This window comes from Apteryx rowi, unplaced genomic scaffold (genome assembly GCF_003343035.1).
Source record: "Apteryx rowi isolate R43461 unplaced genomic scaffold, aptRow1 scaffold_148, whole genome shotgun sequence".
NCBI classification, from domain to species: domain Eukaryota; kingdom Metazoa; phylum Chordata; class Aves; order Apterygiformes; family Apterygidae; genus Apteryx; species Apteryx rowi.
In genome coordinates this window covers 703,063-719,265 of record NW_020447730.1, presented here as the reverse complement: position 1 = coordinate 719,265, position 16,203 = coordinate 703,063, and the positions used below count along the sequence as shown (strand labels likewise).

At 37.7% G+C, this 16,203-nt stretch overlaps 1 protein-coding gene across 13 annotated transcripts in view; it reads left to right on the top strand.

Annotated features, from left to right (window-relative positions):
* Window positions 1–16,203, top strand: part of TRAPPC9 (trafficking protein particle complex 9) — a 460,967-nt gene that overhangs the window by 459 nt on the left and 444,305 nt on the right. For 11 of the 13 annotated variants that reach the window (XR_003252299.1, XR_003252300.1, XM_026058550.1 and 8 more), the window contains exons 2-4: window positions 1,088–1,688; window positions 10,671–10,816; window positions 13,333–13,461. Coding sequence is in view for 11 of the 13 variants with exons in the window: in XM_026058550.1 (XP_025914335.1) it covers window positions 1,105–1,688; window positions 10,671–10,816; window positions 13,333–13,461 (859 nt within the window). In the remaining 2 variants the exon portion in view is untranslated. Of the gene's footprint in view, window positions 1–83; window positions 187–1,087; window positions 1,689–10,670; window positions 10,817–13,332; window positions 13,462–16,203 lie in introns of those variants that run through there. The other 2 variants (XM_026058552.1, XM_026058549.1) reach the window with 2 other exon arrangements.

Genomic DNA, 16,203 nt, shown 5'->3' with positions numbered 1-16,203 from the left:
GGCGGCCGTTGGCCGTTAGCCGCGCTTCTCTGCGCTGTGAGGGGAGCGGGCGAGGGGGGGGTCGAGGGGGGCTCGGAGGAACAGGTGTCCCTTGCTTTGTGCCGTCTGTAATTAAAAAAAACACCCTTGAAACAGCTTCTTTCGCCACCTGCATGCCTGCGCACAACACTCCTTTTCTTGGTTCTGGTTGGTAAAGCAATTAGTGTCGTTGTGCTGCCTCCCCCCCCCCCCCCATACGTACATTTTTAGAGGGTATTTTGAAGCTGAAATCCACCAGCAGGTCTGCGGTCCAGGAGGCCTCAGAGGAGATAAAATGTTTTAGCTGTGCACGTCTTCTTTTAAGACACAGCCGCAGTAGTACAGTCGGTTTTAGAGCTCAGAGGGGAAGGAATTTTAGATATTTAAACATAAAGGAAGAAGTAGTTGCCTGGTCCTGATAAACCTGCGTGGGTTTTGAGAAAATAATGGCTTCAGTTCTGCTGGAAGAAGTATTCTGGACCTGATTTCCACCTGGCCTTGTGAAAAGCTTTGGCAGCTGTATGGTCATTCTGATTTGGCATTAGTCTACCCTTCACCTTACCCAATTTTCGGTGTTTCCGCAAGGTGTATTGTGGAGACAGACTGGAGAGTCCAAGTCTCAGAAGAGGCCTGTGCTGAGGTTTCGGCAAACATTTGGTCTGTGGCAGTGGTAGATTAAGAGTAGCTAGAGATTCTTCACTGCCCCGTGGGCTTCTGCAGGTTTGCGTTGCTTGCACAGTTACTCGTATAGCTGCACAGGGAATAGGATCTGGGTGAAGAACAAAACTTACAAACTTTTGTTCGTGGTTGTATGGCTGTGTGACTAAGAGCGCTCTCTTTAACTTTGTGGCATTGAAAATTTAATAAAATTATGAAAGAAAGTATTGTAGAGCAAATAGTGTTTTAACTTGAAAAAGGGAGAAGAGAATAGAACAGTTAAGTATGAAAGAAGTTTAAAGGAGCGCATAATATACAGAATGTAGAAATGTTTAGAACCACAGTCCTCGATTCAGCAGCCACGGGTACATCTGAGTGTTTAAAAAAATAATAATCGTTTTTCTTTTATTAGCCCGCAGTTGATGCAAAATGAGTGTTCCTGACTACATGCAGTGTGCTGAGGACCATCAGACTCTCCTGGTTGTGGTTCAGCCAATTGGTATTGTACCAGAAGAGAGCTTCTTTAGGATCTACAAGCGAATTTCAGCAGTGAGTCAAGTTAACGTGCGCGACTCTCAGCGTGTGTTGTATATCCGTTATAGGCACCATTATCCGCCAGAGAATAATGAATGGGGGGATTTTCAGACGCACCGCAAAGTTGTGGGGCTGATAACTATTACAGACTGTTCTTCTGCAAAGGACTGGCCTCAGACTTTTGAAAAATTCCATCTTCAGAAGGAAATGTATGGTTCTACACTGTATGATTCCCGGTTGTTTGTCTTCGGACTTCAGGGAGAGATTGCAGAGCAGCCACGCACAGATGTGGCGTTTTATCCCAGTTATGATGAATGTGAGACTGTGGAGAAGAGAATAGAAGATTTTATTGAATCCCTCTTCATTGTGTTGGAATCGAAGCGACTTGACAGAGCCACTGATAAGTCTGGAGACAAGATCCCMCTACTCTGTGTTCCTTTTGAAAAGAAGGATTTTGTAGGTCTGGACACAGATAGTAGGTAAGCAGCTATTTTTATCAGCTGACAGGTTTTGAAAAACGTATGTGGCAATTGCTAGCCCCTAGAGTAAGCCTATTAGAAAGGACAAAGCATACTTTGTTACTGCAGAGGTCACGCCCCTGTTTTATTGTGTGTGTCTGCTGTAATTTAAGAGAACTTAATTTGCTGTCTGACTATATTTGATGTTTTGCGTTTATCTGTATAAATATTTATGAGGCTAATCAAATAGTAGGAAGAAGTCACAGAAGAGATTTGACAGATTCCACTACAATGAGACTTTTTACTGAAAAAACAAATATTTTATAGATATACAGTATTAATAAAGAAATTCAATTAACATTGACAAAATTAATTTTATATTTTTTGTAGTAATATTTGAGTTATCATACCTACTGTGGTTTTTTTTCCACAAGACTCTTCTTTTTTATGCTATGAAGTAGTGATCATACGATTTTGCTAAGTTCAGCGTCTTGCCCTATCTTTCTTCTTTTCTTTAATTATTTGATGTTCTTGACCCATCTTGTTTTGCTACCATTCCATTCACAATTGTTATCTTTGTGCAGAGGTTTTGTCTATGTTATAGTTTTTATTTTTAATTCCCATCACATCACTCCCTCCTAACCGTTTGCATGCTCAGCTTTCAGATTTGAGTGTTGCATAGTTCTGGTGTTAGGGATTAGTAATTCTGGGTTGCTAGCTACAGGCAGATGCAAAATCTATTTGACTCCACTGTTCAAAGGCAAATCCAAAGTAAGAAATCAAACATTTTCCTATCGTCTTGGAGAAGACAGAGATGTGGAAGTCCTAACAGAATACATAGTATGTGTAGGAGTAATATCTTTCAAATCAGTCTTTTACGACTAGGGATGCTAGCAGTGGTTAAAGCTCAGAGGTATCCATCTGGATACTGTATGCCTGCTGTAGAGGTATGCTTGTAAGGCCTCCTGACCAAGTTAATTAGCCTGACTTGCATAATTAATGTTAGCCTTAGAATCTCTGTATAAGAGTGTAATATGCTGGAAGACATTATTCTAAGTTTCTAAGTAGCTTGAAGCCTCCATTAAGTTATCTCTGGTTCCTTGAAGGGATGGCCAACACTACCTTCCTCCCCTGCTCCAGATCCTCTTTGGTGGTGTGCAGTTGAACTTGCTCCAACTTGCTACCAGTATCGTTTCCAACTGTAGCTACTCTTTCAGTGTTCTGGTTAGTGCCTGCACTATTTGACTTTCATTAGCAATATAAATTATTATGTAATTGTTTTTTCATGGATAGTATGGACAGTAGAATTTTRTAGGCTACATGAGCCCTTTTAGAATCTTGGCTTTAATTACTCAATTTGGATGAATTTTGGATGAACATAATCACCAAGATTTTGTGTTTCCAATTAAACTAAGAAAGCTATGAATTTTGCCCCCAAATCTTTGCCTTGATATCAGAATTAATTTTGTTGTTCAGTTGTTTCTTCTAAGTAACATGTTTCCAAAGGGTAAAATTACTTATTTATGAGCATTGACTGTGTGTAGCTAGTGGCCAAATATTTCCTGTGAAATACCTGAAGTGGTGGGTAGCTCAAATAACAAGGAGTCTATTTATTCATCCATATCCAAGAAGAGGTTTTGTGCTGTTGCACTGAAACCTGGAAACAAATTTAGTGTCATGCTTCAACTCTCTGCAAAATATAAAGTGCATGTCCCTTTTCCCTGACCCGAGTTCAGTAAACGTATGGATTTACAAAGAATTAAGCAGTAGTTTAGATATGCATACAACCTTGTCGAATGGCTTGAATACTAAATAGATTTTCAGTAAGTCTAAGTCAATGGATATACTTTAACTAAATGCTTTCTGCACTTAACTCCTAAAAGTAAAGGTGATAAATGTTCTGATATTTCCTCTTCAGTTGAAAAATAAAAATGTTTTTCAGTTTTTTATTTTGCTGTGGAATTAGCACTTCTGATTGTTTTAAAACTTGACTTTATATATAATAGCATATACAAGCTAAAAAAAAAGATCTTTCTATTCAGTTTAGTATTTTGCAATAGACAGGAAACTAAGAAAATGTTCTAAATACCTGAGATTTTTTTACATCATTGAGTTTTGTAACAGAAAGGAGAAATGTATGTAATCCTAAATGGATGGGGATGACATTCCCAATTGGAAAAAGTGCCTTTAAGAAAAGTTGTCATCCCTGGTTCAGTTAGAAATACACGTGCATAATGTACATGAGCTGCTTTGCACAATCTCCAAGGCACCTTTCGTGGAACATGAYGTATCTCTGCTTCTGTGGTCTACTGAGCAGAAATTCAGGAATGTGAAATGTGGTTGAACTGAGATCAGTTTATTAACAAATTTACACTTTAAAACAACTTACACCTAAGTCTTTAGATGTGAAATACTAGTGTATTTCATTTTGTTACTTGGGTTTCAATAAAAGGTTTTTATTGTAGCGTATTCTCTTTTGTTGTGACTGATACCCTAATTAAGGGGAAATCATTGTTTTAAGTCATCATATGAAGATACAGGGTTAGAAATGACCTTATTACACTGAGTCCAATTTCTGTTTTGGCAAGATGCTGCTTTGTATAATTCTGTCCAATGAGGGACTAAAGGTTGTCTAAGTGCTTGGAGTGCATAAGAAAACATCCAGTATAATAACTTTTGCTACTTTGTTGGTTATTTGGATCTTTGGATATGATGAGTTTAAAGAATGAAGTCAAAAATCAAGATGTTATTGAGATAGTGAGGACAATGAAACGGCTTTTCTTAAATAGAGGGAAATTTCTAAAGGGTGAAAGGCAAAGATTGTCCCCTTAATCTTTTTACAACCTGTTTTTATTCATCCCCACTCTGTTTTCATTTAATTGGTATAGTGTATCCTGACCTTGCAGTCAGTGTGAAACTAACTGCTGCAAGACCCTCAATGTTCTGTATTAAGTAGATGGAAGTTAGTGCTTGTAACAGACAGTACGCATCTTCGCTGCTGTAGTTGTGGATGTCTGYGTAGTCTAAATGAGCATATATTTTCCATCAGTTTCTAAATTTTTGAAGTTGAATTTGATAGTCTGTAGCAAAGGTCTCATTAGATTTAGAGTATAGGTGTAACCTTCAGCTAATGGACCAGGTTGACATGTTGAGTGAGAGTATGTTAAAAAGTTACATGGGATGTAGTAATTATGATCACGTGATTCCCCCCCCCAAAGACTAATTAAAACTACTCAACTTTTTTTAGTATCTTAAGTTGAAAATAGACTTTTCTCCAAGATTTATGGTAAAATACTAAGGTTAGTGCCARTGTTGTGATCAGAACTAGATGGATAGGATTGATGTTTTATCTTGCCCAGTTTATAAGACTGACATTAGTATCAAGACTGAATATTTGCCACTAGGTTGCATAGTCATTGAAACCTAACTGTCATCTTTTGAGATGCGGTGTTCATAAATTAGGAACATGAATTAAGCTGCATTTCAGATAAGATTCTGAGGAAAGGTACAGTTGATCTTTGTCTTTTGACAGGTTGTTTGTATACTGAGCAGGTGAGATAGTGTTCCCAGAATTCATATGGAGACAATAATATAGAGAAAAACATTGTACAATTTGGGTTGAGTAACTTTTTTGGCTGGTAAAAAACTTTTTTTACATAGCAAAAATAGTGGGATCCCTATGAGGGAGTCCTAAGAAGTGTTGGAAAGATAGRCCCATTAACAGAAAGCTGTAGGACTGGGAGTCTGACCAAGGTTTAATTTGTAGAGTAGCCAGCCAAGAGGTGATCATGGCAAATCAATTAATTTTCCTATGTTTCTGTTCTTCATCTGTAAATTACATAAAATATTGTCACAGGGCTGCTGAGGATAGTTGAAAAAGTTTTTGAGATCAGTTGCCCTTGGTAGTTGTTTGTAGATGTCTGGGAACTGACTCGAATTGAAGGGAATGGAATTGCATATTCTCATAACAACACAAAAGTCTTCTCAACTTGAAACTGGGAAACAGACTTGCCAGAAATAGTAGAGTAGGGTCRTAGCTAGCGCGCACTGTTTTAGAGATAATTTCCATGTTCTTCATCTGTATTACTGAGTATAATACTGTGGGGCTCTATTCAAGATGTAGGATAAGACCTTTCCTTTGAAATCAGTCCATTCTTGACCACCTTGACAAACTCCATTTGCTTAAATTTTCTGTGACTTTTCTGTTTTCAGTTAAAAAAATCCTCAACGTGCTTGTATGTATAATCTTTTTAGATAAGCACATTTTAATATTGTTTGTGTCAGTTTGTGTGCTAGGGTCTTTTTTTTTTTTTAATGCTCATAAGGCATGCATTTAATACTATTGAGTGATTAGAAAGTAGAGCTCTGTTTATAAAAGTCTGTTTTTCTAAATAGTATAGTTGGTGGGATTTGTTCACTGATCCGTCAAACTTTGTGATATTTAAGTATGTGTATGTGGCTGTTAATTTTGTTTCTGTTCTTTGTCTTTCTAATTTTTATTTTGTTCCTTTCTTTTTTTCTTCTTCTCTAATACTGCCCTGTGAGTTTGTTGTTGGGTCTAAAAAGGTAGGCTGTGATCGCGTATGTTTAAAAATAGTTAGCTTTCTTCCATGTACTGCCTTTCCACTCTGCCTTCATTGCATAGTTTAGTGTTGCTTTTTATATTTGTTTTTCAGTACATACAAAAATGATTGCTGCCTGGACCCTCACTACTGTGGTTGACCCCTTTTGGCGCATTTGGCAACTGTATTTGGTAGCAATGCTGAATTTTTTTGTAGGACACACATAATTTGCTTAGGTGGCTGCTGGCCTCTGGAATTTGCTTTATTTTTTAAACTCTAAAGCCATGAAGCTATTGCTGCCTGTGTTTGGTTTCCAAATTCAAAAGTTCTGGAAGTCAGTCAAATGCTGTAGCTGTGTTTTTTAAGTCTGGATAATGTTATGATTGGTGATATCTATAGTTATGCATGCTAATTGGAATTGGCAGAATTTGATGGAAATTTTTGTTGAAGCATTTTGCATGAATACTTTTGTGAATTCATTTTGCATGTTTTTATTTTTAAATTTAGCCTTTTTGAAATTTTGAGGATTCAGAAATTCCTTTCAAACTTGTTGCTGGATGGTTTTTAGTGAAAATAATTTCTGTCTTGAAATATTATACTGTTGCTCCRAATTTTCCAAATGTTATCCTTGTAGCCATTCCAGGCAATTTTAGTTTCAGAAGGGGGAGGTCAGAGAAGAAAAGAGTTGGGGATGGAGGGGTAAAGAATGTATCCTATATAGCAAATGAGGTAGAAGTGGAAATGGGTTATGGTAGTGCTTTCTGGTTCCATTTTGAGAACTGGAACTGGATTTTTCTCCTCCAATTTGAAGTAGTAGTAATGGTTACTGATGGTGATGATGGTGGTTGTTATTCTGAAGAGCACCATATGTTTGGTACAAAATTAACACTGCTGGGCAACTTTAGRGAAGAAGACTTTAAACTAGATTTTTAAACTTTATAGTCATGAGAATGTACGTGTGTTGAGGAAAGGACCTTCTGAAGAGGTGTTTGGATGATGGTCTGAAGTTATGGAGTATATGGCACGTAGTCCTGAATTACATGACATTGCCTTCTCTGAGATGTTTTTGGGTGCATCGCACTCCCTGGAAGGGCCTCTTTTTGTTGTGTCTTTGAGTGAGACTGCTTACCTAACATCTTAAATAACCTTCCTGGGGAAAAAGACAGATAAACAACTCTTCGCACTGGGATATGACAAGGACCTGACCTCTGCTTATCCTAGAAGAAGTAGCAATTAGCTTGTGTGGACTTCCTGTCATCAAATAGATTAGGATTAAGCAATAGAGAACCAAAACAATTAAACAATGTTTTAATCAAAATTAAATTAGGAAGAAGGTATCCATAAGCTTCTTGCTTTCAGCTTTGCAGCCTGATTCTTTGGGTAAAGCTGTGAAGCTTTATGAATAATCATGCTTTTATCCTAGAAGGGTCAGCATGTATGATTTTTTTTTTCCATTGGATTTACTATACAGTAACTGATTGATCCAGTACTTGATTAAATCATAATTCACTTAGTCATGATGTTAATGACCCGATTTTGTAGATGTGATTTTTCTGAAACAAGCTTCCCAAATACAAAGTAAATTGAGTTTTGCTGTCTGTGGAGAATGGGTTTAGTTTTAAAGAAACTGCTTTTTTTCTCTTCARACACACTTGCAGTAATTGAGAACCAGTATATTTCTAGTTTAAGGCTTGAATTCATAGCACTTAATTGTGAGTGCTGTATTAAGACACAATTTATACATCTATACATTGCAAACTTCCTCTATAATCAGTGGAGAAGTGTTCTCAAGGAGGATGGTGAAGGCTTTGCAGAGTGTGTAGGATATAGCTCCTATCTTGGCACCACATTTAAGAGCCTAAAAGTAGGTAGAATGAATTTAGCCTTTGAATGATTAATAGTTCATATCTCCATCATCAGGAATAACATGTTTTAGCTTATAAACAGGGAGAGTTTCTGAAAGAGAAATGTTATGTACAACCAATATTTATTGATGTCTAAGCTTTACTGCAGTGAACAGATGCATTCACATTTTGAATATATTGACATGCACATAAACGTTTAGCAGAATTAGATATTGGTTAGGAAGAGTTGGTGAGGCTGTATGACTGAAGTGTTTCTGGTATGAGATTCCGGTTTAGAAGTCGAGCTTTATTCTGCTTTTGCTATATGACTTACACTTAAGAACATACCCCTAAGAACTTAAAAATATGCTATCTGGAAAATATTAGTTACTGTAAAAATTTTCTGACCTTTCTCATGGAAGTCTAATGATGTTATTAAGATTATATTGAATTTTTTGAGTAGTATTTATTTTAAAGAATGTTCTTTAAAAATTTCTTCCAGTTGAGTGCAAAAAGCAATAATAAAATCAAGCAAAATTGAATAATTGATGCAATCCAGAAATTGGTAAATAAAATCCATTTGGTTTGCTTTGTTTGGATATTTCGAACTCTTCTCTTTGGTCTCTAAATTTGCATATGATATTTTTAAAGTGTTACTGCTAGTCTGTTGATTGCTGGCGCTTTGGTATAACTGTGAAATGATCTCATTTGAAATATGGACAGTAGCTTCTTAAAAAAAATAATTATATAACCTTTCAGCTAATCAGAAGGTTTGTTTCTTGGCTGTAATACTAACATTTGGAGGAAAAAACCTGTTACAGATCATGATGACAAATTGATACTGTAATTAATATCAGGAAAGAGAATTAGGATGATAATGAATAAAAATAATTTTGTATGTATTAATAAGAAAAGCCTTTACGAAATTACAATTTTGCAATAATAAGGAATGCAATTTGTCCATAAACCTACAGAATACTTGAAAGTTTAGGGAGAGGAAATTTGAAGTGTTAGCATTTCTGAATGAAATTATAGCTCCGGAAGGAAGCTATGTTTCCACATTCCACTATTTATTCTGTGTAACAAATTAAAAGAATTATAACATTTGTAATCTTCATTTCATTCTAAAATGCAGAGATTAACAAAACCCTGACTCGAATCAGGATGGTATAGGAGAGTMTAAATTGTTTACAAGAGTAAAAATCAACGTTTTGACCAACTGTATTTCTCTAAAAGTCAAAGCTCATATTGAAGTCTTGTTAAGATTTGGTGTCCTTTCTGAGTTTGTGCAGAGCAATTTTAGTTTTCACTTTGAATTTTATTGCTTTTTTGCTTAAAACAGATCCATAAAGTACAAGCTGGTTGAAAAACTAAAAGATAAGAAATAATGCAATTTCTTGACATACCTGAAAGATAAACAGTCTTTTTGTAGTTTTGTGTGTTGCCCTCTTCATCATATCAATTGTGAATATGATGTGATTGATCAGAGAAGTGGGAATATATATTTATGGATTTATGGGATTTATTTGCATTATTTTGGCTGGACAGAAGCAATAGGAGGCATACTTCTTGACTTCYTGTCAATAATACTGGTTCTGATGGCTTTTCTACTTGATTTGTAAATATGAGATTGCATGTTTTTCCATATAACTTTTACCTGTAAATTTTTGTTCCCAGACTGAGCCATGAGTCAGTTATTTTGTCTTCAGACCTTTCCTCTTGATGAACTTTTTTTTTTTTTTAACCAAGTTCAAAAAATAAGACATTTTTTCATGGTTGAATGTAGGGGCTATCATTGGGACTTGATGCTTGTCTTCAGTAAAAAACAGTAAAATGTAGTTAATACAAATGTTTTCATTGTTCTCATCTCTCCTAGCCTTTATGCCTAAAGGAAATAATTTAATATGCTGTACTTTGGTTGCCTTTCCAGTTGTACGAAAGTATCTGTTCATTTAATATTTTCAGTAAGACTTTATTGTCCTGGTCTATTCATTGTTGTTGGGATAGGAAAGAAACTGTATTGTTGGTGTTGTTTGAACTTCTATTTGAATAAATAAAAGAGGGTAGGAACAGAAACCCTGTCAGTTCTTGACTTAAATGATGGTGGTCACGTTGGGCCTCTAAGTGTAGAGTAGGAGGAAAAATGGAAAGGAGCTGCAGGCTTAATCAATTCTTCTGCTAATTATCCCTTCAAAAAAACCCATTCTTTTTTTAACAGGCCATGATATTTCTAAAGAGGTAATACTACTTTACAGACATAGGCAGTTCTTTATTTTTTATGAGTATATTTTWATTTAATTTATGATATTATTAGATGCTATTTAAGCGCACTGAAGAACAATCTTCAAACTTTGTCTGACTGTATATATTAATGTTATATAGCCAAAATATATGATGCATCAGTTTTCTCCATATCTCCTCAGAACATTGGTTCTTTTGCATATTATGCTGGTTGGAATTCATACTGGATGTTTGCTCAGAGAGTAAATTAATGTTAATACATTATTAAGGAGGAAAGAAAATTGACTTTAGGTTAAATATTATCTCAAGTAGGTGTTTTCTGGATGTAATTATAAACTGCATCTTTTATTTTGCAGACACTACAAGAAGCGTTGTCAAGGCCGGATGCGGAAACATGTTGGTGACCTGTGTTTGCAAGCTGGGATGTTACAGGATTCCTTAGTGCATTATCACATGGCTGTGGAACTTCTGCGATCTGTAAATGACTTTCTGTGGCTTGGAGGTAGGATTAATTGATGATAGTGGATCAAATAATTATTTGCTAAATCCAAGGAAATCAAGCTGTCTTCTATAACATTCCTTCTACATTATGAAAAGGAGGAAAAACTTTAGGCGATCAAAATCTGAATGTCAAGAGTGACTAAGAATTAAATCAGAAATAAAAATTGGTTAATAAGACATTAGAAAAAAATGTGATTTTAAAAAACCCAAACACCTGYGATATAAAATGTGCTATTGCAGTAAGGCATGTACTTTAAAAAAAAATTTGAATGCGACTTTTTAATGTTTTTTTGGAAAGTGTTTCTTTTTTTCAGTGGATTGTACAGATGATTTAGAAATCTTTCCTGCATGTATTTACTAGGACTGCTAGCAAAAGATTTTTCCTTTTATGTCTGCTGAAGCCTCAGGGGTTTAACTTCCATTGACCTATCTTTACTTTCACATTAGATCCTAGGCTTCACCTTTTTTTTTTTTTTTTTCCTTCAGATTTCCTCTCCTGCTCTATTCTCTTTATTGGATACAGACATGATCTCTGAATTAAATTCCTTTTTCTTAGTTTCCTACTTTTTTAGTAGAATTACTGTCTCCAGCTCTACTTTTAGCTTTCTCTTTCATTTTACTTAGAAATCCATTTGGCGTCTTATCTGCTCTGTAGATTACAAACTACAAAAACCTTAACAATTTCCAGCTTTCCGCTTTTTCCCTTCTACTCTTGCAAAAGATTAAATTGCTTAGGGTTCTTCAAGGAGGAAAGGATAACTTATCTACTTGTGCAAGGCATGCAAATATTTTAAGCTCCATCTATTGGATTATAAAATTATAGAATCATAGAATAATTTAGGTTGGAAGGCCTGCTAGCCTGACCTTCTGCTCAAAGCAGGTCCAATTAAATCAGGTTGCTCAGGGACTTCTCCACCTGAGTTTTGAATCTCTCTAAGGGTGGAGGTTTTACAATCTCTGGGCAACCTGTTCTAACATTTTACACCTCGTAGTAAAAATAACAAACCAAAACAAAAAAAACTTGTATTAAAGCAAAATTTCCTGTGTTGCAACTTGTGTCTGTTGACCCTCCTCCAATCACTGTACACCTCTGAGAAGAGTCTGGCTCTGTCTCCTCTGTACCTTCTCGTTGGATATTTGAAGACAGCAATAAAATCTCCCCTTAGCCTCCTGCTCTTAAGGCTGAGCAAACCCAGTTCCCACAACTCTCCTCATATGTCCCCAGATGAGGCCTCACAGATGCAGAATAGAAGGGAATAATCACTTCTCTTGGCTTGTTGGCTACGCTGGGTGTTACAGCCTSCTATGCAGTTGGCCTTCTTTTTTGCAAGAACCTCCTGCTAACTCCTATTAACTTGTCTACCAGGACCCCCAGGTACTTTTTTGCAAAGCTGCTTTCTAGTTGGTTAGCTCCCAGGCTGTGCTGCTGCCTGGGGTTTTTCCATTTGAAATGCACTTGCCTTTGTTGAACTGCATGAGGTTCCTATCGCCCATATCTCCAGACTGTCGAGTAGTCTCTGAATGACAGCCCTGTCCTTCAGCGTACCAGCTGCTCACCCCAATTTGGTATCATCTGTGAACTTGCTGAGAACGAGCTCTGTGCAATCRTTCAGGCTGTTAATAAAGATATCGAAGAGTATTGGTCCCAATATTGACCCCTGAGGGACACCGCTAGTAACTGGCAAGCAGTTGGACTTTGTGCTGCCGGTCGCATTCTTTGAGCCTGGCAGTCCAGGCAATATTCCACCCACTTCGTGATTCACTTATCCAAATCATATCTCATCAATTTGGCTATAAGGATGCTATGGGAGATCACATCAAAGGCCTTGTTAAAATCAAGGTATACAATGTCTGTTGCTCTTCCATTGTCCGCTGAGCCAGTCATCTCATCATAGAAGGCAGTGAGGTTGATGAGGACTGATTTATCTTCTGCAAATCCATGTTTGCTGTTCCCAGGCACCTTGTTGTCCTTTATGTGCTTGGAAGTGGCTTCCAGAAGGATTTTCTCTATAGCCTTTCCAGGGATTGAGGCGAGGCTGACCTGCCCATAGGTCCCTGGTACCTCCTTCTTGAAGATGGGAGTGATGTTTACCTTGTTCTAGTCATTAGAAACTTCTCCCAGTTGGCATGACCCATTGAAGGTGATAAAAAGTGGCCTCACAACGACACTGGCCAACTCTCTTGACAGCCTCAGATGCATCCTGTCTGGTATTGTGGATTTGTGTCCAGTTGGATTAAGCGCTCCCTAACTCTGTCTTCCTCTGCTATGGATAATGCTTCGCTCCCACAGACTCTGCTAGTGGGCTTGGGGACCTGGAAAGCCTGAGGGTAAACCTTACCAATGAAAACAGAGGCAAAAAGGATGTCAAGTATCTCAGCCTTTTCCGTGACCTTTGTCACTAAGTCCCCAGCTGAGATATACTTCGTGTTCATGTAAATAAACTGACACTACTACATGATACTTCACTTCGTGTAAATGAGCTGACTCTACTAATCTGTTGGTTCTTTAATTTCCAGCTGCTCTTGAAGGACTATGTTCAGCATCAGTCATCTATCATTACCCTGGTGGTACCGGAGGTAAAGCTGGAACTCGTAGGGCACAAGGAGGTTCTCTTTCTGCTGAGGCAGGCAACAGACACAGACCAGGTAAGCGCTGGAGTTTATTTGTATTCTGGTTTTCAGATGTTCAGTAATGGTAATATCCTCCCCACTTCCTATGTTTAGTAAAATTTTACACATAACAGGATGAACTGAGGCAAACTAGAGCTATATTTCTTTTTGAAAAATTTGCATTAATGATTCTTCTGCTGGTCTGATACTCGTGTCAGAGTGTGTGCCTTACACAGAGTTGTAAAGATTTAGATCAATACTACTTCATCTGATTGTTAAAATTTAGTTTCAGTATTAACTTGAATTTTGACGGAGGAAATGCAGACAGTTTTCAGAAAACRTACATGGTATGGAAGAGCCACACATATGAGAAGGATAAGTTAGGTATATTTATGCTGAGGTGTTTTGCTGTTCCAAAGTCAACATTTAACAAATAATTTTGGTTAACTAAATACCTATAAACCAGCATTGTTTTCAAGATTCAGCATGCTTTTTATAAACTCTTAGATTGCATAACTAATACAATGATTATATGACATTGATTCGGTAGATGTTCTTTGGAGACTTGGCCTGCTTAACATGCATAGGAATTATTAGGAGAATAACAGAGGGAAAAGAAAGAGAAAATGTCATTAAGTAAATCCATGGTTCACCTATATCTGGAATATTATGTGCCATTTCATTTTCCCAGCTCAAAATGGTGTCCATGTTCCCTATCTCCAGTTTCTCTACTGGAAGGAGGTTGCAGTTTGGCAACAAAGATGATCAAAGACTTGGTATGGTTTCTGTCCAAAGAATAACTGAATAGACTAGGACTCTTCAGTTCTGCCAAAAGAGATGATTGAGGAGAAATGTGACAGAGATCTGTAATACCGTGAACACTGGGGGAGGATCAGATGTTCACTGCTTCTTCTGACACAAGAACTAGAGGACATCAGAGAGAGCTAGCAGATCATAGGTTCAAAGCAAATGAAAGGAATTAGTCTTCACCCAATTTTTAGGTATACTGTGGAACTCCTTGCTGTTAGGAGTTGCCAAATACGATAGACTGATAGAGGCAAGGCTGCCTCAGCTCCATGTTCTCAGATCCAGCCAGCTGTGAGACTGCTTGTGTGTATCCCCAGTAGGTACACATGCAAACGTACACATAATACGTATACACGTGGCCAACCACACAGCTCGACACAAGCAGAAAACACGGYACTCATGCAAACACAGACAGTGCTGACAGCCTAATCCTGTTTCCTTTTCTGGCTGATCAGTGTGAAAGCCTGTTAGTGTTACACACGCATGTACACACACAGACACAGACACACACACACTGTGGATCCCTCCAGTATCTGGCCCAAACTTCCAGCTACTCCAGTACTTAGCTCCCAAACCTCTTATCCTACCTGCTGGCTAGTCTGGCTTGATGTTTGCTAGTGATTACACCCCGGCATATGCATCCACACAGTATGCACACACTCTGGTCTCTCCACTTGCTGGCATCCCGGGTGCATGTACCCCATGACCTGTGGGCGCTTTTCCCATTGTTAAGCACGTATGTACATGGAATAGAGTCCGCTCGCCCATGAAAATAGTAAATGGAATTTAATAAGAAGACAGGACAGACTGTAGTGACGTGCGTTGCAGGGTATAGCCAGACAAGTGTACTGACCAACAACCTGTTTACACGTGACCGGCCTGTGTTATCCCCTTCTCCCTCTATTTTTCCATGCTTGTTCCTCCCCAAACTGCCCTGATCCCTTCTTTTCCCTGCCTTTGGTTTGTTCCCTAAAATACCATAATAACTCTTGTATGAACCTGAGATGCTCTTCCTCTGTATCCCCTGATGCGTCCCATACCCAGGTAGGCAGTAACCCACCTCAGTCTGTAAGGTGATCTGGAGAGCCTCTCCTGGTGACTCACCTTAATGGATTTCACCCCAGACAGCTCTGTGGGATCTGATTAGGTTATTGGGGTTCCTCCACCTGATACTGTTCCCCTGTGCTCCTTTGTGTTTGTTGACATGAGCCTCGAATCACATAACTGAAYGCTCGCCACAAGGTGTTGAGGCTGCTGAAAGTTGAGGTGGCTTCCAGGATAGGCTGGGTAGGGTTCTTGGAAGAAAAATCTGTTGATGATTTCACAAATATGGGAAAACTGCCTCTGGTTCAGAAAGTCTGAGCTCCAAATGATGGTAGGCAAGGAGAGTATTCAGTAAAATATCATAAAAGCTTGCTTTGCTTTCATATGCTTTGTGGGAGATAGACCAGTAAGCTGGACAGACCTCTGGTCTAACTCACTACAGCTGTTATTTTGTACATAGTTAGGTTCTTATAAAGTATTGAAACAAATAGAAACTGAGTTTAACTGCTGGTATAAGTACTCTTTTGTGTGCGGTGTGATTAAAATTAATTCCTTCATTTAGAAAAGCCCAAAGTTTATTCATATATAAATCACAACCTAGCAAACATATGCTTTGTATCATCTTTAATACAAGAGGTGTGTGTTGACCCCAGATAATTTTGAGGTCAACAATTAGAATTACCTTATTTCAGGAGAAGATACCAGGTATACATACAATATATCGGGATTAAAATCTGTTCATTTGGTCTTATGACCTGTGAGTGTTTTTTAAATGTCGGCTATTATGGTATAATGTCACACAGTTAAGAACCTTTCTCCACTTTTCAGCAAATATTTAACGGTATGTGTGGCAATCTCTTCTTTGCTAAAGGGTGCTCCTTTTTAGTAAAGGATGTAACAAATAAGTCACAGCTGTAAAAATAATTG